Genomic DNA, 23,317 nt, shown 5'->3' with positions numbered 1-23,317 from the left:
ATGGGATGCATTATTAAAATGTCCAAGGGAGTACTTTGGAAGGCACAGATCAGAATGTTGGGCAAGGTTCAGCCCCTTTTACATGTACAGCCACAGACATACAGACACACACACACATACAAATGTGGTCCCATCTAAATTGTAGAAACAACCATTGTTGTGAGACCTGTTATAACACAGTACCCCCACAATGTGGCTGAAACACAGTTTGATCTTACAGATTTAGGACTGAACTGTATTCTAACGAGTTGGTCAGATAAGCTTTGACAGAACAGTTTTCCATTGAAATATAAATGCTTTGAAAAAAGTCTCGATTTCTCCCAAACTTCATTTTGGAAGGGGATAAAAAGGAAAAAAGTCATGACAGTGTCAAAATGGGACATGTCAATTATTCCTTTCCAGAGGATTTTGTTTTGAATTTTTTTATTTTGTATTAAAAATTCTATCTATTATAAAATAATTTCAAAATGTAAACTAAATGTTTAGATCAAGCTTAAACATTTTTTTCCTTCATTTTCTTTTGCAGAGATTTTTGCCATTTTCCAGTTTTGTTCCAAAACACAACATAGACTAATTTCAAAATCCTCCATAAAACCAATTTTCCAATCTCTGCCCAGCTATAGTTGTAACTATGTTCCAGAATCATGCTATAGGACATATTGTAGCTGATCCTGAACAGATGTTCAAGGGAATGAGAGGCCAACCTTGTGACCCTGGTAGCCTGGGGAGTAGAGCTTTTATACCATGTGGGCACCACAAGCCTCCCAAAGCAGGTAACGTGATGGTTGGATGATTGCTACAGCACAGCTGTCTGGGAATGTAAGGAATCACATTCTGTACAAGTTTATAAGGTGTCTGAATCAGGATTCTTCTGTGAGCCCTCCATCCACCCCTAACAAAGGGCTGTCCCTAAACAACGCAATCTCACATTTGGATCTTAGTGAGGCTGTGGCATGAATCTGCAGCATGGCTAAAAGCCATTTGTTCCCATCTATACTGCAAGACTAGACACTGTTTCACCTATGTCAGGAACTGCCCTGTTGTAACTTTAGGATGACCAGATGTCCCGATTTTATAGGGACAGTCCCGATATTTGGATCTTTTTCTTATATAGGCTCCTATTATCCCCCACCCCCTTTTTTCACATTTGCTGTCTGATCACCCTATGTAACTTGGTTCCCCAACATAGCAGTTTCTACAGGATAAATAGATGGAACTTGTAAGGCCTCAGTTTCTCTGTCTGGGGGAGAATGGAACAACAGTTTGCTTTCCTGCAGCAGGAGATCTAATCACTTCTGGGAACTTAGAAGCGCAAACTGAGTTCCAGCTCTGATTCTCACAGCCCGATAAGGCTGCCTTATTACCTCTTAGCAGTGTGCAGCAGACGCTTGGGTTAGAGACCCTGAATGCTGATGGAGATGAGGCTAGCTTTGTCATATGATTGTTTTCCTTTGTTGAATACAGCAAAATCCAATCATGTTTGCATTGTAGACGTTCCTCTTTTAAGTTTTTGTTCCATATAATGTTAATTCGCTCAATCATAATAAGCATGGGGGCCTGCAAATGAATGAAAATGCCTCTCTGTGGAGAATGTAAGAAAAGGTATCGTATCTGTTTTGATTCTCTTAAGTGTGCAAATATTAAAAGAAAACCAGTATCACTGGACGCCAGAGCTTCTGTATGTGTGCTTTATCTGTATGTCTGAGAATGGTGACCGCCTATCTCACAAACATCTATCTGAATGTGGTTCAGATGCCGGAGTCTGAAGATAGCACAGCAAGAAAGAATAAATTTGGGCTTGATCGTAATATAACTTTATTTAAATTATAATAGCAATGAGGAATTAAACAGTATATTAAGGTTAAATAAGAAAACTGGCTCACAACAGGCATTTTATGAGCTAGAGCGGCTCTGGGCTTCTGGAGGGGTGTATAAGGTATGCCCTGCCCATATTCCAGCAGTCGAGAAGAGAGGCTGAGTTTGTAATAAGCAGTATTAGAAAATCCACTTGAAAATAAAAACAGTATTTAAATGCTAGAAGTGGGCACCCACAGCAGAGCAGCCCAAAGCCTACACGTATTCTTCAGATTGATCTCTCAGACTTTAGGATATAAGGAAGGAAATCTCTCCCCTCCTCCCCAGTTTCCTCTCCTTTGCCTTTTTTGGAGCTTCCAGTTACATCTTTGATAAGAACTAGTTAATTGTTCGGATAGCAGAAGTGTTGTCTTTGGTAATGTGCTGAGATCTATTGGTGAAAATAAATACATTTGTTTTTCCAGTCACCAGAAATTAGTGGAGCAGTACTTGTTTAATTATAAAACATATGTGTGCTTTGTTAGTTTCCTTCTGTCTGCTCACCAATTTGCAAATAAATGACCAGAAGGAAAAGATATATCCTGTGGCAGTTCAAGTGAAATGATTAATCTCTAATGTCTCTGTGTATGTTTAGCTGTATGTTTGTATGCATTATGAGTAGATGTATAGCAGGGAGGGACAAATCCCTCTTGCCTTAGCTCAAACCCGCTGTTATCATGAATTCCAAACTTTGACTCAAACTCATGCATTTAACTTCATATTACATTCTCGAAACACTGTGGAGAAAAAGGAAGCAGAGAGAAAAATCGAATGTTGGGAGAGCAGGTGCAGAAATAGGGTGAAAAGTGGAACATAAGGTGGTTGGAGTAAAAACAAAACCACAGAGGAAAATAATGACAGAGAAAAAATCTAATGAAAATTAAATCTGTTTTTCATACTATGTGCAGGGCACCTGCTTACAGCAGATGAGCTTTTGATAAGGGATTGGAGCCCTTTTGTCCCTATTACTTTATAGCAGAGGTTTTCCCTCTGATAGAAAAATACTGGGTCTTATTCACTACTCCATCACTCCTGGTTTGTGCTGGTCCGACTACATTTACTTCAGTGCAGTGGAGTAATGCAGTTGTGAATCAAGCCCACTATTGTTTTTGAACTGAAACACCCTGACAGAGAAAAAAACTACGAGGAGTCCGGTGGCAGCTTAGAGACGAACAGATTTCTTTGGGCATAAGCTTTCGTGGGTAAACCCCCCCGAACTTCTTCAGAGGGGAAAAAAATGGTTTCAAATGAAATGAGAAGAGGTGTGTGAACTCATATTACAGGTTTGAGATTTATAAATAGTTCAAAAGGTTCATAACACCTCAAACTGTGTAAGATTTGCTCAGGCCTACTGAAGATGAACGGTGTAACTCTACACAGCTATGTAGATAGGTACTGTATTATCTACTTCTCCAGCCTCTTTCATCTGTTGTTGTTATTCCTTATTTGTCTTTCTGTGCAAGCAGTAGCTGGAAGGAAAGGCTTTCATACCCTTTGTAATTCTGGACACAAAAAATATAGGTATGCCTAGAGTAAAGAAAGGTAACTGTCTGACATTTAATCTTCATGGAGACTGACAAGAAGAGGATAGCTAACGTTCTGTAGTATTTTTAGTTTGATATTCTGTGATGCTTTATTGATCATCACCAACGTCCATCACTGTGTATAACGATAACTGCTTCAGAGGCAGAAAAGAGGAGATTGAATGAGGCCTTCAGGACTGTCAGCTTCTTGCTGATGGATCTGTCAATAGTTACTGTTCCCTCATCCCTTTGCCACTGTGAGCTTCTTGAATGTTCTTGCATGTTGACAAGAGTTTTGCAAGTCAATGGGAAGAGGAGTATTTCTCCAGTGAATTGTCACTCTCTGATCTTGGTGATTTCTCCTGTGAAAGGAGTGGAGAGAGGATGCTTTGCCTGTAAAAAGGGGTTTTATGGAGGACGAGGCAGGAAGCTGTGTGAATTAGCTCATTTTCAATGTTTCCACTAGTTTATTGGACTGGTTTTTTTTAAAAAAAATGAATTGTTTTGTGAGCGTACTCCTGGTGAAAAGTGCTCGATTGACAGCACTGAAGAAGACCAAAGCCCTCTGTTAATCCACATAATAGGTCTGTATCCTACCATTTAGTAGCAGTTCTGTGCTCTGTGTGAAGTGAGTAAGTGGTACCAGTCCCACTTCTCTAGTGGGCATTGAGCAGGTGTACACACTACAAAAAGAAGTATCAGAATTTGGCACCCTTGTTAGCATTCTCAACAGAGAAGTCAAAGAATGAATGAAGAGGGGTAAAGTGGAAACTGACCCAGCCTCTAACTCCTAGGGTCAGTTTCATACTGAAGACCTAGAGGTAACATTCTAAGTCATTACTGGCCATGTGCGTGCACATATATTCAATTAGCATGCACACAGAGTGATATTTGTGCATGCCTATTAAGGGTGCAGAACTATATGGGTATGATTGTGCATGTCTGTGTGTAACAATTATGCCCTTGCCTTGTACTCTCAAGTGTCAGTTTAGGTTAACAGAATTTTGTACAGGGATTTAATAAGTGACAGAACCAAGTGCTAAAACTACATTCTGCCATTACTGTTCCCACTGAAGACAAATAAAAAGGAGACTTTCACAAACAGAGTTAGCAAATGAACTAGTAGAAACAGAAAGAGCAGGATGTTAAGTAGAAACACCTTTTAGGCTGCAAACAACTCTGCATTTAAACTCCACTGCAAGGACACTTCCCGTGTAATTTTTTCACTTGAAAAGGCACTCTCTTCCCTTGAGCTTTTTAGAAACACTTGTAATCTTTCACAGCCAGAATTTCAGTTGCTGTAATTTTCTAAACTTTCTACATTTCCCCTCTCCGTTTCTTTGTTACAGATGATGATTTTTTTCATGAACTTCCAGAAACCTTTCCATCTGATCCTCCAGAGCCTCTGCCTCATTTCCTCATTGAGCCTGAAGAAGCTTACATCGTAAAAAACAAACCTGTGAACTTGTACTGCAAAGCCAGCCCTGCCACCCAGATCTATTTCAAGTGCAACAGTGAATGGGTTCACCAGAAGGACCATGTGGTGGATGAGCGAGTAGATGAAACTTCTGGTGAGGCATTTGTGTTTTTTCACCATGTCATTGGGGGTGCTATTATTGGGTTTGATTCTCATTTACACTGGCGGAGCGGTGTAAAATGGACTTAGTGTAAAATGAGAATGAGGCCCAACTGTGTGCTAATTTTAAAAGACTCATAGGGTATGTCTACACTACGGAATAAGGTCGAATTTATAGAAGTCGTTTTTTTAGAAATCGGTTTTATATATTCGAGTGTGTGTGTCCCCACAGAAAATGCTCTAAGTGCATTAAGTGCAGCAACTCGGCGGAGTGCTTCCACAGTAACGAGGCTAGCATCGACTTCCGGAGCGTTGCACTGTGGGTAGCTATCCCACAGTTCCCGCAGTCTCCACTGCCCATTAGAATTCTGGGTTGAGATCCCAATGCCTGATGGGGCTAAAACATTGTCGCGGGTGGTTCTGGGTATATATCGTCAGGCCTCCCTTCCCTCCCTCCCTCTCTCCGTCAAAGGAAGGGCAGACAATCGTTTTGCGCCTTTTTTCCTGAATTACCTGTGCAGACGCCATACCACGGCAAGCATGGAGCCTGCTCAGGTAACTGTCACCGTATGTCTCCTGGGTGCTGGCAGACGCGGTACGGCATTGCTACACAGTAGCAGCAACCCATTGCCTTCTGGCAGCAGACGGTGCAATACGACTGGTAGCCGTCGTCGTCGTGTCCGAGGTGCTCCTGGCCACGTCGGCTGGGAGTGCCTGGGCAGACATGGGCGCAGGGACTAAATTTGGAGTGACTTGACCAGGTCATTCTCTTTAGTCCTGCAGTCAGTCCTATTGAACCGTCTTATGGTGAGCAGGCAGGCGATACGGATTGCTAGCAGTCGTACTGTACCATCTTCTGCCGGGCAGGCAAGAGATGAGGATGGCTAGCAGTCGTACTGTACCATCTTCTGCCGAGCAGCCATGAGATGTGGATGGCATGCAGTCCTTCTGCACCGTCTGCTGCCAGCCAAAGATGTAAAAGATAGATGGAGTGGATCAAAACAAGAAATAGACCAGACTTGTTTTGTACTCATTTGCTTCCCCCCCTCCCCTGTCTAGGGGACTCATTCCTCTAGGTCACACTGCAGTCACTCACAGAGAAGGTGCAGCGAGGTAAATCTAGCCATGTATCAATCAGAGGCCAGGCTAACCTCCTTGTTCCAATAAGAACAATAACTTAGGTGCACCATTTCTTATTGGAACCCTCCGTGAAGTCCTGCCTGAAATACTCCTTGATGTAAAGCCACCCCCTTTGTTGATTTTAGCTCCCTGAAGCCAACCCTGTAAGCCGTGTCCTCAGTCGCCCCTCCCTGCGTCAGAGCAACGGCAAACAATCGTGCATTTGAGTTGAGAGTGCTGTCCAGAGCGGTCACAATGGAGCACTCTGGGATATCTCCCGGAGGCCAATACCGTCGAATTGTGTCCACAGTACCCCAAATTCGAGCCAGCAAGGCCGATTTAAGCGCTAATCCACTTGTCAGGGGTGGAGTAAGGAAATCGATTTTAAGAGCCCTTTAAGTCGAAATAAAGGGCTTCATCGTGTGGACGGGTGCAGGTTTACATCGATTTAATGCTGCTAAATTCGACCTAAAGTCCTAGTGTAGACCAGGGCATAGTGATTTCTCCAACTAAACTGCTGCTCACTACTCCACAGAACTGGCTTCCTTGCTCACTTCTCTAATTCGGTCCATTACAGATTACTTACAATGTAGTCACACTAGGGGAGCACAGTGTTAGACAAGTTCTGAGGAGCTTTTGGAGCACTCTTATGTTGAAGGTTTAAAAGGGGAGAATATGGAAAAAGGAGAAATTACGGTTAGCCTCAGGCAAAGAAATAATTGGAAGATACAATATTCCCCCAGCCAGGAACAACGTACTGACTCCAGAGCATGCAACTGGCTGCTGTTCCATTATATTCTGCTGCCTGCTACATTGACTTGGTACTAGAGAGACCTGTAGTAAATTAGGAAGAAATGAAAGAAAGAGGCTAAATGTCCAATCCTAATCTAATCAATGCTAAAACTCCCATTGACTTCCATGGAAGATTAATTGGGCCCTCAAAATATAAAGGAAACAAAGAGGCTTAAAAACTTGAGCTATAAACAAGCCCATGTCAAAGATATGATTGTCCCAGTTTGGAAAGACTGGTAATCCAATAAGGTTCGAGTCAAGTGCAAGGGAGAGAAATGGGGCTTATTGCTGTCTTGATGGCTATGAAAAATAACTGAATATCAAGCAAGAAAGTAGCTTTCATTTGGGAATTGCACCACCACTTGGTCTAATTATTCAGAAAAATAACTCCACCAGATGTCTTGAAAGTCTCATGTGACCTGGGTTTTATTTGTTTCAGCTCATTTATTTGCGCAGAGTTCAAAAGCATATGCTTTTAACCGCACTGTAGTTCTCTCAGCTTGAGAAAGAGAAAGATAATTTGGGTTGCGGGGAAGGTTGCAGAAAGGAGAATCAGGAAAAAAAGCTTTTGGCTATGTTTGACTGTTAGTTGTAATAGGATCTTCCAACAGGTTGCAATGTGACTGTATGGGAAGAAGACTGGAAGAGGGGAATACTTCTGTTACTTAGTACATCTCCTAGTTTCATCATTCATGTGAGACTGGGAATCCACTGGAATGAACTTTCCCTGGCTTTCAGTGGATTCAGTTTTCATTTCATTTCTTCCTTAAGCTTTATTAGCATTTACATTCAGAAACTGAATAATGCCTGTCATTGCTCATTCTGTAAAATGCAGTCCAGGGTCACTTTTTAGAATTATAGACCCGGTTCTCTTCTCAGTTACACTGAGGTAAATAAAGTGTAACTTCATTGAAATCAGTAGTGCTATGTCTGTGTAGGCAAGAGGAAAAAAACAATTCTAAATGTTTGTTTTTAAATTCCTGCTCTTAATTGCTTCTGATAGCAGGAGGAGAAAGAACACTTCTCATAAATATGCCAAATCTAGGTTAGTTTTCTTAATGAAGCAGTGGGTTTAAGGAAAATAACTGTAGACCATCTGCCTCAAATGATAAAACAAATCATTTCCTATTCTTCATTCAGGCCATGGGGTGGATGAGCACAGTAACAGTAGCAATATTCATTTGTACTCAGTCAACAAACCAAGCCAGCTTGTTGTGTCCAAATATATCTTTATGCTCATGAGTTCAGATTTACTGCTGCCATGGCACATGGAGGTAGAAATTGCATCTAGTAGTGCCACCTTTTTCTCCTGCACCCCAAATAGAAATGAGGAAATCCTTTTAACCATCTTACTTATGGCCCCTTTCTGGACAGCACCTACCACCCAATTGGGTTTGAACCGAGGAATGTAACAGGGCATTTGAACAGACTAAGAAGTCACTGCTATCTGCAAAGTTGAGTATACTTGGATCACAGGTTAGAAATACTGAGCTCAATATGACTATGCAGAGAAGAATCAGAGAAAATGAATCTGAAAATCCCCCAAACTTCTGTGGTATCCCAGCTCGTTAGCTGGAAAACCCATGAAAGTTAGCATGTGTCTAATGTTAACGTCATGTCTCAGCTATGCAGTTGGCGGAATCCTACCAAGTAAAGTGCCAGATGGGAAAAGGACCCAACATCTTCATTCCCAGGGCCTTCGCTAAAGGAAAAAAAACAACTATGACAAGATAGAAAAAGAGGGTCTGAGAATATCTGGAATTACAACATCTCTAGAAAAAGGAAAAGGAGTACCTGTGGCACCTTGGAGACTAACCAATTTATTTGAGCATAAGCTTTCGTGAGCTACAGCTCACTTTATCGGATGCATCCGATGAAGTGAGCTGTAGCTCACGAAAGCTTATGCTCAAATAAATTGGTTAGTCTCCAAGGTGCCACAGGTACTCCTTTTCTTTTTGCGGATGCAGACTAACACGGCTGCTACTCTGAAACCTAACATCTCTAGAGTTTCAGAATGGGAAGAAGTTTACATTGATTAGGGAAAATAGCTTCTATAAAAATGTTTGGAACAAATATGAGTAGTTGCTAGATTACAGTGAGAGATGGGCTCTGATGTTAACATGTTGTCTCTCTCCCATCAGTTCTAGATCATCAGTAAAAACACAGAAATTATGATGTGTTTATTCTGGTTGCTAATACAGGTGAAAAATCCTTTGCAACCTAATCCCATTTTCAAAATCTGATTTTGAAAGACTTTCCCAATGCTGCAAAAGAAATTGCAGCAGAGAATGTAAATGTCCCTATCTTAAAAGAAGGTATAGCTGAAGGCTGTGTGAATGTTCTAAATGATGAAGAACAGCCTAAACTACTTCCGAAAAATGAGCTCACAGTAATGAGAGATTCTACCTTGTGGAATTTCTGCAGGGGGCTACCGAAATCTTGCAAATCAGATTGTTAGTACAATTGCATAATAGCCACACTGGAATTGTTGAAATGAAAGCTGTCCTCAGAATCTGGATTTTGCAGCCAAGTTTAGATATGAACATAAAGTGTGATATGTCTGCTGTCACATCCTACCATCATTGGAAATGGGACTGAGAACCCCTGGAAGAGAATTCGTATTGATTTTGCAGGCAAGGGAAAACAAAATGCTTGAAGTAGCCAGAAGTCAGGGCTGGCCTTACCATGAGGCTAACTGAGGTGGCCGCCTCAGGTGCCAGATTGTGGGGGAGGGGAGGAGGCACCACTAGGACCCAGGGTGTAGAAAATTGTTTCTGCTGCTGATGCCTATGTAGTCTCTCTGCTCTAGATGCACAGAGATGGTGGAGTGCTGTGCTGAAGGAAGGAGGGCACAAGAGACATAACAGGCAGGCAGGAGAAAAGGTGAGAGGGAATAACAGAAAGCAGCAGGAGCTGCATGGAGAAAGATTTGATTATTCAAACAGATATAAATGCCAGTGTTTACTATGCAGACAAGAAAAGTTACATTGGCTGTTCAGGCATTTGAAAGTTAAGTATTAAAATTTTTGAACAATGCATTTTAAGTTGTTAGCAGAGCAGTACCATGAGAGGAGTAGAACAGGAAGAAGGCAGAATTGAGACCTTTCAAAGTTTTGACCCAAGCAAGGGGGTGTGGGGGCATCATTTGAGCTCCCCGCCTCAGGTGCCAAAATGTTGTGGGCCGGCCCTGCCAGAAGTAATAGGTTTAGATAATATCACCTCTTGCAAAGCCATTGAAGAGACTTGTCTGGAGCTGGTTGACTTTGAGAAAAAGTTGTATGAGACAATGGGGCTCAGTTTATTTCTGAGGAATGATAGACATGCCTAAAGAAGAATATACAATCATTAAACATACTAGATCAGCAGCTTAGTAGCCTGCATCCATCAGGCTAGCAAAGAGCTCCGCCCATTCAAGTGTCATTGAGTCACTGCATTGATTACACCACATTTCGGACTATGTAGCCTCTGTTAGTATCCTCCACTGGTGTAGTAAATTCTAACCTAGGAGATATTGTTAACTTCTTGGTCTGCTCAAATGGTGGGCTATATTTGTCCGGCCAAACCCTAAGAACTGTCCCCCTACCTTTTTTCCCCCCGTAACATAATTTAATTAAGGTCATTACTCCAAACAGGTTAGATAGACACCTTCCATAAAGCCACATTGTGTCTTTGAGTAGATATGCGGTTGGGGAGAATGCCAGGAGCATGTAGCAGCAGATGTCCCCCTATTCCATGTGCCAGGGAGCCTCAGAGAGGAATTTTGTCTCCCTGGGGCAATTCAGTTCTCCAACACAACTAACAGTTGGTCAATGCCACAATGAAGCCTATAATAATGAACCCGAGCTCAAAAGGATTTCAGTTATATAACATTTTTATTCTGGATGCTGCTTGAGTTTCATCCTTCATCCTTCCGTGTCAGTCATAGGACCCAAGTGACTGAGACGTAGGCACATTTCTCTTTGCTGTGGTTCTGCCATGCTATCCCCCAAACAACGAGCAGGAAAGCCCTGCTGAGTTGTTTCTAAAATGCCATCTGAGAACCACATTTTCCCTCTTAAGTCCTCTTATAGCAAAGTAATGACAAGGAGAACAAGACAGAAAGGTAATGAAATGTGGAAGCAAAATAATAAAGTGTAATCATGCACTCTTTACTGTAAAAAAAAGTATTCAAAGTACTGAGAAGAGAGAAGAAAATGAAATAAAGGTGTAATGCTAAAGGTATTTGGTGTAGTAACTTATCTTCCAATTAAAAGGTAAAATGTTGGGAGAGAGAAATAAGTTTTCAGCTGTCCATGGACTCCGAAGCTTTGGAAACACTGTGAATGAAACTTGTGCAAAATCAGTTGTGCATCTCCCTGGTATGGGAAATTTGTTTAGCGTTCATAAACACAAAGGCTGCACAGCATATGCCAGGTGGTACACCAGCAGTGACACAGGATGCAGAATCAGGGTGCAATCCTGCTCCTAACAAAGAGAGTTGCTGGAAAGAAATAGTAAATGGTGTAGGAGGGTTAATTATTTTAAGAGAAAAAGAAACATTTGTATCTCTTTTCTGTGTAATTGAGGAAGTTGTTATTACGAAGTTGGGATATTATGTAGGTGCATTGCACCATGGAGTATTTTAGAGCAGTAAGTAAAGCATCAGTAGCCTCAGAGAGTATGCATATGGATGCAGCCAATCTCCATAGGAACTATTGCAACTGGTCAGAGACACTAAGAACAGTAAAAGGTGACAGGATGTTCTAGACCAAAGTGGTTCCCAAACTTTAACAACCTGTGAACCCCTTTCACTAAAATGTCAAGTGTCATGAACCCCCTCCTAAAAATGAATATTTTCAGGGATTTTCTCCTTTACCTGAGTATAAATTATAAAAGCAGTGATCTTGGAAATATAAAATGTGTTTTTATGACATACTTATTACACACTATTTATTATTAAAAAGAAAAGGAGTACTTGTGGCACCTTAGAGACTAACCAATTTATTTGAGCATGAGCTTTCGTGAGCTACAGCTCACTTCATCGGATGCATGCCGTGGAAACTGCAGCATGCATCCGATGAAGTGAGCTGTAGCTCACGAAAGCTCATGCTCAAATAAATTGGTTAGTCTCTAAGGTGCCACAAGTCCTCCTTTTCTTTTTGCGAATACAGACTAACACGGCTGTTACTCTGAAACCTATTTATTATTAATTATTTATCAGTACAGTATTTTTATTACATTATGAAAACAGCAACACTCTTCCAAGATCTCACTTTCGTAGCCTGTATCACTTTGAATAAGCCCATTATAAGACAAGGCTCCTATGTTTCATCAAGGAGTATCAGATGTGAAACAGCATGAAGATATTTAAGAAGCCAATTCAAAGAGTTCTTCCTACACAAGCATTCAGGTCTTTAGCAGTCCGGGCAAACAACACATGTTACAACAACACTTAAACTTGTTCTTTGTAATAATTTTAAAAACAATACTAGCTGCCTATTTAATTTTAAAAACAGCAAAAAATATCCACCTCCCTTTCCATTTCTTATAAGGAGTCTGGAAGTTTAAATCTCCTCAGTGTGATAGATATGCTTGCTTTGATCTGCTTAGCTCTTGGAAGTTCAGTGGCTCTGGGCTGCTGGCCCAGTGACAGCTTTGTCCGCTAGGGACAGCTCTGTCTGCCATTAGGGAATTTTTTCCCGAGAACCCCCTGTAACATTTCGTGACCCCAGTTTGGGAACCACTGATCTAGACTTATTTATTAAATTATATTAGCCTGGTAATAGAACTGTGCAAATACACTTAGAGTCGATCCCAAGAAAACAGAAGTGTCTTATCTGGAAGATCTTTGACCTCTGTTTTTGATCTTCAGCCCCATTGGAATTTTCTTCCTCTATTAAAAGTTAAGCATTTTTCTTAAAGATGTCCAAATGGGTGCTTTGTTATTCATCAGTGCTCAGCGTATCTGGCCTCATCATTTCATGTGTACAGGGAATGGCAAGCCAGAATGCGGTCCTTTTTTATGTTTTTACTGAAGTATTTTGATATTAACACAGAACAAAATCAAATATATTATAGTGAAGATTGGTGATATTTTGTTTTAAAGAGAGAAGATGAAAGTAGGAAGAAGGGCATATATGTAATGTTATGAGCTACTATCAAAAAAAGGAAACAGATACTGCAGAACTAATGCTTTGGGGGGCAAGAAAATTTCATTGATACAGCACAGGAAGGGCAAGAGCATCAATAATCATTAGTGTGATTTGTGCACTTTTTTTTTTAACTATTATGCAACTGAAAATGACTGTGGATAAGGAATTGTTGGTGTGTTTGCTTTTTATTTCCCATTTCTGCAGTACAGATAGCAGTGCAGATACACACACACTGAGTCTCTGGGACGTTACATCTTATATAGTGCTTTACATCTGTGCAAAGTGAGGTTAAATGCTACCAATCAAAATGGACTCTGCACTGCTATAAATGACTACACTGAATGCACACCAGAAAAAAATTGGGCCCACAGAGAACTAACTTCTGGGTTTTTGCCCTTTTCAGTTTATATATATTTTTGAATGACTTCTGCAGAAATATCCAGAAATGCTATATAGACAGTCTCTTGTTGTACATTGCAGTGCCCCGATATACTCTTAGTCTTCCTCTCCTTCAACCAAGGAGAAAAGAACATTTGAAACCTTTATTTCCTAGTGCTGCAGCTGCTAACTAAATAGGCACTTTAGGTCATTTAGCTAATGTTAGTGTTTTGCCGATGCATTCTCTTGCTCAGGTGCACAGGGAGAAGATGGCATATGGATTCTGTTTATCCCTTCTTCAGAGCTCACAAGAAGGAGCAAGGCAGAATAAGGACCTTTGAATGCTAGGCAGGGGATCCCTCAAACTTGCAGAGTGGAACTCACTGGCAGAGAGGAGGCATAATGAGTCTGAGGCAGGGGTGGCCAACCTGTGGCTCCAGAGCTGCATGCGGCTCTTTTGAGGTTAATATGCGGCTCCTTGCATAGGCGCTGTCTCCGGGGCTAGAGCTACAGACATTTACTTTGTTTTTCTTTAATACATAATAATAATTAATAATAAAACCACACAAATGTTTCCCCCCACACACACACACACAAACATTTGAGAGTGCTATCACTTTAAATGTCACTCAAGCCTCCCTCTTCTTCCACATCACTCCCAGTAGCCATATAGGAACCTCTCATGAGGATGAAGATTGTGTGAGAATAAGCATCATTAGTACAATAAAAGCTTTATCTACTCCACAGCTTTTACAGCTTCAAAACCAGCTGCAGGGAACTTGGCCCTCTGCGGATGAAGACCAAGGTAGCAGCCAACAGCAAGACCCCTGTGGCCATTTTTCAAAGTGGAAAAAGCTTTCTATTTTTAGCTTGAATATAGTGAAAATAACACAACTGTACAGATAAAAAGTAGTTTTTAATGCTTCAGAATTAAGAATAGGGAATTGCTATGTTCTGAGAAACAAATTCAAGATGGTGGATGCTTTTGCAGGTGCAAAAGCAAACTTTACGCTACAAAAATCCCAAATGCTTCACACAGCAGGGGAAAATATAATAATAAAGCACTTTATAATTACTTCAGATAAATTAAGTTTTATGAGGTTGTGTGGATTAAGAACACTGGGCTGGATATTCCCTCCTGTGGCAGAAACTCACAAGAAGAGAGAGGCTTTCCTGGAAACCATATAAGGTCACTTCTTATAAAGTTCTTCCACACCCTATGCTGCAAGAAGAGGAATTTTCATTCATTTAGTGTGGGAAGGGGCTAAGGTCCTCAACCCTCACTGATTCCCAGAATCCAAAAGAAAGCAGAAGGCAAGCATGAGGATCCTAAAACTGTCTTCATTGCCTCCAGGTCCTTTCCTCTCTTGCAGACAAGTTTTCTGCCATTGCCTGTCCATTTCATATCTGTATCCTACAACCTCTTCATGGGGGCTAGCAGCCAATGAGGAGGAGTTAATGCTGCTTCTGTGAGGGGCAGTGGGATCCATGGGATAGGACACCGGACTGGGGAGTCAGAAGTCTTGGATTCTAAAGTAGACTTTGCTATTGACTCAGTGTGTCCTTGCGCAAATCACTCAACTGCTCTGTGCCTCAGTTTCCTCATCTGTAAAATGGGAATAATAATGCTTGCTCACTTGTGGAAAGTGCTTTGGGAGCCTATGGATAAAAGCCACTATTTATGTATTATTATTATTTTATTATTTTATTTAGTTGTTACAGCAGGGTTAACTTCCACTCAGCTATCTTCCCTGTCTGGTGTTCTCTGTCTCTGCTCCCTTGTTTGTCCAGCAGAGGGGGTGTATGCTGCTCTTCTCTCCGGCTGTGTTGTGGATTGGGTCCCTGATGTGCAGTAATGAGAGAACAAGTAAAGTTATTTTTGGTTAAGAAATGAGCTGCCTGGATTTTATCTCATTAATTTGAGCCATTTGAGGATGCCCACACTGATTATCTCCATGTCTTTTATCCCCTCCAGCTGTCAATTTTGCTATAGCCTACCTTCCTGTTGATCCCATCCAACTCCCAGTAGGGACCCTGTGACACTTCCACGCTCACCGCAGTCTCAAATTATCTACAAATCCCCAGCCCTCCTTGATTCTTTCCATTCAAAACTCTTGTTGCTGTTTTTGACTTGTTCTTCCCAATTTCTTGTGTGTTGGTTGTACTGGTGCTGGTTTAGCATCTTGAACATTTGGAGGTTTTAAGTGGGGTTGTTTGCACCACTGATTGAGGGTGTTAGATTTGTCAGGGCTGAGGGGCAATGATTTATTGAAAGGGATTGTGTTTTCATTTGGATTTAGTTTTTGATCCTTTAGTGCTTTGTGATGTGCTTTGACTAAGGCGGCAACGAAGAGTTGAAACCATGGGTCTCAAGCTGGGCACCCGGAAAAATGGAGGCAAGCAAAATTTCTGGATACTTTTGAAAATTTTCACATATATAACCCAAAAGGTCTATTTCACCTTTCAGTGGTTTGATTCTCTGGACCAAATTCTGCACTGACTTACATCCCATGCGGTCCCACTGTCACCACTATGCTGCCTTTTCACACCCCCACCCCCCGCTGTGATAATTCTTTTATCTCCTACAAACTAAAAAATATCTCTCGTTGGTCAGGAGGTGGCGCTCTCACTGTTAGCCTGGCCAAGACCTGAGAACACTTTGGATGTGGGAACAGGCAGTAAATTCTCAGAGCCTCTGCATATCTATCTGGTGAAAGTCACTTAACTTGACAGTGCACTGGACAAAAGAACCTTTGAAAGCAGCTGCGTGTCCTTTGTTTATTGTTTGTTGTTTCTTTCTTTTTAAGTTCTCAAGATTTCTAAGTCGACTGTGAAATGCAATCCCTAACTGCCAAAAGAAAAAAATGGTGATTTTACACTTCTCCCCCCTGCCCTGTTCTGCCACATCATGGACTAAGAAAAAGGACAACTACTCAAAAAGGCTCCCCTGTGACTCCTTGTGCCACGTTGTTGATTGGCCTTATTCCCCCAACATCTATAACAGCCACTGAACTGTGACACTGCAACAAGATCATGGAAATAAGGCACTTGTACATCAGTACAGCTTCTCAAAACTCACTGAAATTAGGTGGGGTGTGTGTGTGTACACGGTCACCCCAAACTGAAAGAACCTTGGCATATATACATACCTTTTGTGAGGAAAAAAATCACATTTATTTTTAATCTTCCCTTCCTTGGTTACACGAACGCAATGTAAACATGCTTTTCAAAATTCAGAAGCTCTCTGTTGGCTTCACAGATGGCTGCAGTTCAATAGTTGTTTGTTTGTTTATTTTTTTCATGATTTCCTCAGCCTCTTCTTGCAAAGTGCTAAACAGCCATTATGCCTTTTGCCTGCACATTGAGATTCATCTGTAGGCTCTAAACTGCCTCAAAAGTGCTTCAATTTTACATGAGCACTAAGCTGGGGACTGGGAAGCATTACCCAGTGCTGAAGGCCCAGATCATTAGAAAGAGCATGTAAATCTTCTGAACCAGAAATAAAAAGTGCATAGATTTTCTTTGTGAAGTCTCAACTACAGCTTTATGTAAAACATAAAGAAGAAGGAAGAAGGAAGATCCTGGGAACTACAGGCCAGTCAGCCTCACCTCAGTCCCTGGAAAAATCATGGAGCAGGTCCTCAAAGAATCAATCCTGAAGCACTTGCATGAGAGGAAAGTGATCAGGAACAGCCAGCATGGATTCACCAAGGGAAGGTCATGCCTGACTAATCTAATCGCCTTTTATGATGAGATTACTGGTTCTGTGGATGAAGGGAAAGCAGTGGATGTATTGTTTCTTGACTTTAGCAAAGCTTTTGACACGGTCTCCCATAGTATTCTTGTCAGCAAGTTAAGGAAGTATGGGCTGGATGAATGCACCATAAGGTGGGTAGAAAGCTGGCTAAATTGTCGGGCTCAACGGGTAGTGATCAATGGCTCCATGTCTAGTTGGCAGCCGGTATCAAGTGGAGTGCCCCAGGGGTCGGTCCTGGGGCCGGTTTTATTCAATATCTTCATAAATGATCTGGAGGATGGTGTGGATTGCACTCTCAGCAAATTTGCGGATGATACTAAACTGGGAGGAGTGGTAGATACGCTGGAGGGGAGGGATAGGCTACAGAAGGACCTAGACCAATTGGAAGATTGGGCCAAAAGGAATCTGATGAGGTTCAATAAGGATAAGTGCAGGGTCCTGCACTTAGGACGGAAGAACCCAATGCACAGCTACAGACTAGGGACCGAATGGCTAGGCAGCAGTTCTGCAGAAAAGGACCTAGGGGTGACAGTGGACGAGAAGCTGGATATGAGTCAGCAGTGTGCCCTTGTTGCCAAGAAGGCCAATGGCATTTTGGGATGTATAAGTAGGGGCATAGCGAGCAGATCGAGGGACGTGATCGTTCCCCTCTATTCGACATTGGTGAGGCCTCATCTGGAGTACTGTGTCCAGTTTTGGGCCCCACACTTCAAGAAGGATGTGGATAAATTGGAGAGAGTCCAGCGAAGGGCAACAAAAATGATTAGGGGACTGGAACACATGAGTTATGAGGAGAGGCTGAGGGAGCTGGGATTGTTTAGCCTGCAGAAGAGAAGAATGAGGGGGGATTTGATAGCTGCTTTCAACTACCTGAAAGGGGGTTCCAAAGAGGATGGCTCTAGACTGTTCTCAATGGTAGCAGATGACAGAACGAGGAGTAATGGTCTCAAGTTGCAGTGGGGGAGGTTTAGATTGGATATTAGGAAAAACTTTTTCACTAAGAGGGTGGTGAAACACTGGAATGCGTTACCTAGGGAGGTGGTAGAATCTCCTTCCTTAGAGGTTTTTAAGGTCAGGCTTGACAAAGCCCTGGCTGGGATGATTTAACTGGGAATTGGTCCTGCTTTGAGCAGGGGGTTGGACTAGATGACTTCTGGGGTCCCTTCCAACCCTGATATTCTATGATTCTATGAACCTCGGCAGGTTTTTTTTCTAGCCTCTAAAAAAAAAAACACCACTGTCACACACGCCTCAACCACAGAAAAAGCATTGGGCTTTCTGTCAAGAGCTGGAGTAACTAATACAGTCACTCTCTGTCATGCCTTTCCCTCTGAACATCCCCTCCCCTATGCTCCCTTTTAGTGGTACCAGTCCGTCAAAGTATTGCTAAGGGACCACCAAATGTGACCGCGGTGACTGCTGAATGACAGGAAGCCCTGAGCTGCTATGGCTTGACACAAATGCAGATGTGTTCATGGACGAGGGCCCTATATTATTTCAGAAATTATAGATTCCAATGTAAGTATAGATGAACAATTGTACTGAAATTTCTGGAGAGATAAATTGTAGTAGGATTATTAATTTGCACCAAGGAGGGGGAAGAAACACAAAAAGCATGAGCATATGGCACTAAATGTGTGAGAGAATCACTCATTTTTGGTGCATTTTGTAGACATTTTGTACAAGTGGGGTGGAACTGGAAATTGTCTCCATAGAAGGATTTTTGTTGTGTATTTCCTTTGTGTGTGAAAATATTTTTAACAGCAAGAATAGCCAGCTCAATGTTGTTTTAAAGATATACCAGCTCATATGTCTGCTGAGGGGAGGGGGTGTGTGTGTTACTGGGGCTCTTCTACAGCTACCGCAAATGTGCAGTAAAACCTGAACCTTCAAATTCTACACCTGTCTGCACAGACAGTCCCCGGCAGCTAAATTGGTGCAGGTTTCCTGCACAAGAAGGAGGAAGCAAGATTTGGAGAGGGGATGCAAGAAAAGGAGGGCACTTACCACCAGAGAATCAGGTGCTACGCTAGCCACAAGACAGGCGTAGCCTCTGCAGAGCATCTCCAGAGCCACTCTGTGACCTGAGGAGAAAGGATTCCTTTCCACTTAGCCTCTGAACATATATAGAGTCCACTCCCGCTACTTGGTCTCTGGATTAGGATTAGAATTTGTGCTTGAGTTTAGAATTTGTGCCTCTGTGTTCTAGGTAGACTGTGCGTGAGATCATGATGATAATAAAATTGTATATATTCCTCTCTTTGATCATGATATCATATAATATTCCTCTCTCTGGTCGTCTGTAGCAGTCCAGATATGTTGATAAAGTTCCTCTCTGCCCGCAGGCAGAGACAGTACAGTTAGATCTTTTGATGATATCATCCCCTTTAGACGCAGGGTGTTCTTGGCTCCCAGACCCCGTTACCTCTGTCTCGAGCAGGTGGAGTGTCATAACCTTTTAGGGTGACCAGATGTCCCGATTTTACAGGGACGGTCCCGATTTTTGGGTCTTTTTCTTATATAGGCTATTACCCCCCACTCCTGTCCCGATTTTTCACACCTGCTGTCTGGTCACTCTGTTACCTTTGGAGCTGAGAGAAAGGCATGAGCACAGAAAAGAATGCAACAGGCCTCATAGGCCTAATAGCATTTCTGCCCAGGCACTGGTGTGCAGCTGCCTCCACAATACCACCGGATGTACTGGCGCCTGATACTGCCCTCACAAGGAAAAGCTGAATGAGATCCAGCTGCTCTCTTAGATCCTCCAGAGGGATTTCAGTCCAAACTCTGCCTCAGAGTCTGTGGGGCTTATGAAAACTGACTTTAAGGCATTCAGGGAAAAGGGACTAAGCTAAGAAATAGAGAGAAAGTGAATCTCCTCTTTCCGGCAGCCTTCCACCTTGTGATACCCTCTCAGAGAAGGACCAGTTACCAGTGATCCTCAGGCTACTTCCATTACAGAAAGGGAGTCCCTACGGAACAAGAAGGATAGGGGGAGAGCCACAGGGATGATGAGGGCCAGGGGCTGATCAGGAAATGCCTGATCCCCACCCACAAGGGAAACAGGAATTCAGGTTCTTCCAGGGTTCAGGTTCTTCACCTGCTAGCTCTTGGCTCTAACCACCTTGCCTTCACTAGAATGTTTTCAAGTTAGAAGAAAAGGAGGACTTGTGGCACCTTAGAGACTAACCAATTTATTTGAGCATAAGCTTTCGTGAGCTACAGCTCACTTCATTGGATGCATGCAATGGAAAATACAGTGGGGAGATTTTATATACACAGAGAACATGAAACAATGGATGTTATCATACACACTGTAACGAGAGTGATCAGGTAAGGTGAGCTATTACCAGCAGGAGAACGGGCTGGGGGGGGGGGGGTGGAGCCTTTTGTAGTGATAATCAAGGTGGGTCATTTCCAGCAGTTGACAAGAACATCTGAGCAACAGTGCCGGGGGCGGGGAATAGTTTTACTTCGTGTAATGACACATCCACTCCCAGTCTTTATTCAAGCCTAAGTTACTTGTGTCCAGTTTGCAAATTAATTCCAATTCAGCAGTCTCTCGTTGGAGTCTGTTTTGGAAGTTTTTTTGTTGAAGAATTGCAACTTTTAGGTCTGTAATCGAGTGACCAAAGAGATTGAAATGTTCTCTGACTGGTTTTTGAATGTTATAATTCATGACATCTGATTTTTGTCCATTTATTCTTTTATGTAGAGACTGTCCAGTTTGCCCCATGTACATGGCAGAGGGGCATTGCTGGCACATGATGGCATATATCACATTGGTAGATGTGCAGGTGAACGAGCCTCTAATAGTGTGGGTGATGCTATGGGACTCTTAGATTAGGCTCTATGATGGTGTCCCCTGAATAGATATGTGGTGGACACAGTTGACAACAGGCTTTGTTGCAAGGGTAGGTTCCTGGGTTAGTGGTTCTGTTGTGTGGTGTGTGGTTGCTGGTGAGTATTTGCTTCAGGTTGGGGGGCTGTCTGCAAGCAAGGACTGGCCTGTCTCCCAAGATCTGTGAGAGTGATGGATCGTCCTTCAGGATAGGTTGTAGATCCTTGATGATGTGTTGGAGAGGTTTTAGTTGGGGGCTGAAGATGACGGCTTTCTGTTATTTTCTTTCTTGGGCCTGTCCTGTAGTAGGTAACTTATGGGTACTCTTCTGGCTCTGTCAATCTGTTTCTTCACTTCAGCAGGTGGGTATTGTAGTTGCAAGAACGCTTGATAGAGATCTTGTAGGTGTTTGTCTCTGTCTGAGGGGTTGGAGCAAATGCGGTTGTATCTTAGAGCTTGGCTGTAGACAATGGATCGTGTGGTGTGGTCTGGATGAAAGCTGGAGGCATGTAGGTAGGCATAGCGGTCAGTAGGTTTCTGGTATAGGATGGTGTTTATGTGACCATCGCTTATTAGCACCGTAGTGTCCAGGAAGTAGATCTCTTGTGTGGACTGGTCCAGGCTGAGGTTGATGGTGGGATGGAAATTGTTGAAATCATGGTGGAATTCCTCAAGGGCTTCTTTTCCATGGGTCCAGATGTTGAAGATGTCATCAATGTAGCGCAAGTCGAGTAGGGGCATTAGGGGACGAAAGCTGAGGAAGCGTTGTTCTAAGTCAACCATAAAGTTCAAGTTAGCTGACTCGAGTTAAGAATGCACCTTTCTTCCTAGTGAGGACAAGGCTACAGAGGGCACAACCATAGCTGGAAGCTATTCATTTAAAAATCTGAGCTAATAGTTACAGAAAATTGTTTGCAGTATTCACCTAGTTCCTCTGGGTGCCATTTGCCCAGCAGCCATTACTGGGAAGTCAGAAAGAGCAGATGCATGCAATGACAGGGTGCATGGTTGTTGGAGGGGTTTTAAGTCACTTAGCTTTATTTATTTATTTATTTCTAAATATTTTTATTTCTTATTTCTTTGTTGCAAAGATTGCAGTTGATGGGTTTAGAAAACGAAGTATACAAGAGGCTTGCCGTCATCTCTGTCCCAACAAAATGCAGAGAGATCCTTTTTTCTCAGCAAGAATCATTATATTTGAAGCAGTCCTATTTGTGCTCAGCCTATTTATTAATTTTTGAAACACCAGACACCGTACTTTGGTGCTTTGAAGTACTTTGAAGTGTTTGAACAGAGTCATTCTATGGCTGTGAGAGATCCATCTCTGAAAGCTTGTAAACAAGTTTCCATCGTCACAGAGTATTGATTTAACTTATTTATTATAAAAATATTTCATTGAATAAAATTATTCAGGCCTCCCCTTCCAAAAATGGACTGTTTACTGAGTCTGTGACTGAACAGTACGTCAGATAGATATTCTGAGTCACCACTAAGTGAAAATGTTGCCCATACTCTGCTTGAATCACTAAGTTTTACCATAGGAGACCAAATGTAGTAACAAGCACTAGGTGAACCTTTTATTAAGTACATCTGCAGTCCTATCACTTTGGGTTGTGCTCTTGGCCAGTTTGATAAGATAGGGAAAAATCTGACTTTTTTGGATAAGGCATAAAGCTGATTCTGAGTAACTGCCAATTATAAATGCTATGGGACTCTTAGTTGGAGCTGAACTAATATGGATGAAATCCTGGCCTCATTGAAGACAATTGCAGAACTCTCATTGACTTCAGTGGGGTCATGATTTTCACCCGTGCAGGCAGCTATGAGACATCATAGTCTAGTGCTAGTGGCTAGAACAGGGATCTGGGGAACAGAGATCTGGGGAACAGAAAACAGGGGTTCTGTTACAGGCTTCGGCACTGATTTATTTTGTGACCTTGAGCAAATCCCTTTACCTTACACTGTGTCATTTTCATCGTCTGTGAAATGCAGATGTACATATTTACACACTGTTGTCGTGCACCCTAAGATCTTTGGTTGGAAGGCACTTTGTAAGTGCAAGGTATTACTAACATAGTTATTTACAATGCACGTGTCACACAGTATTTCCTCGCCCCAGGCATGGTGGGTGACAAGTTTCTGTCTCCTGGGAGATGCATTCTCTGGCATATTTGATTACTAATTGAAGTATCTCTTGGCCAATTGAAAGCTCAAAAACACAAAAGAGAATCCATTAACAGAAAAAATTACACGTACAGATTCTCACAATTTGGAAACCGAGTTTATACTTGCAGCTGAACACACACACATACACACACACATTAATATAAAATTTTCCATGTACCT

At 42.2% G+C, this 23,317-nt stretch overlaps 1 protein-coding gene across 20 annotated transcripts in view; it reads left to right on the top strand.

Moving 5' to 3' along the window:
- UNC5C (unc-5 netrin receptor C) overlaps positions 1-23,317 on the top strand; it is a 398,261-nt gene that overhangs the window by 215,209 nt on the left and 159,735 nt on the right. For all 20 annotated transcript variants that reach the window (XR_013635678.1, XR_013635677.1, XR_013635666.1 and 17 more), the window contains exon 2: positions 4,727-4,948. Coding sequence is in view for 4 of the 20 variants with exons in the window: in XM_078852440.1 (XP_078708566.1) it covers positions 4,727-4,948 (222 nt within the window). In the remaining 16 variants the exon portion in view is untranslated. The remainder of the gene's footprint in view (positions 1-4,726; positions 4,949-23,317) is intronic.

Source organism: Lepidochelys kempii, chromosome 4 (genome assembly GCF_965140285.1).
Source record: "Lepidochelys kempii isolate rLepKem1 chromosome 4, rLepKem1.hap1, whole genome shotgun sequence".
Taxonomy (NCBI): Eukaryota; Metazoa; Chordata; order Testudines; family Cheloniidae; genus Lepidochelys; species Lepidochelys kempii.
This window is presented reverse-complemented; position numbering and strand designations above follow the sequence as displayed.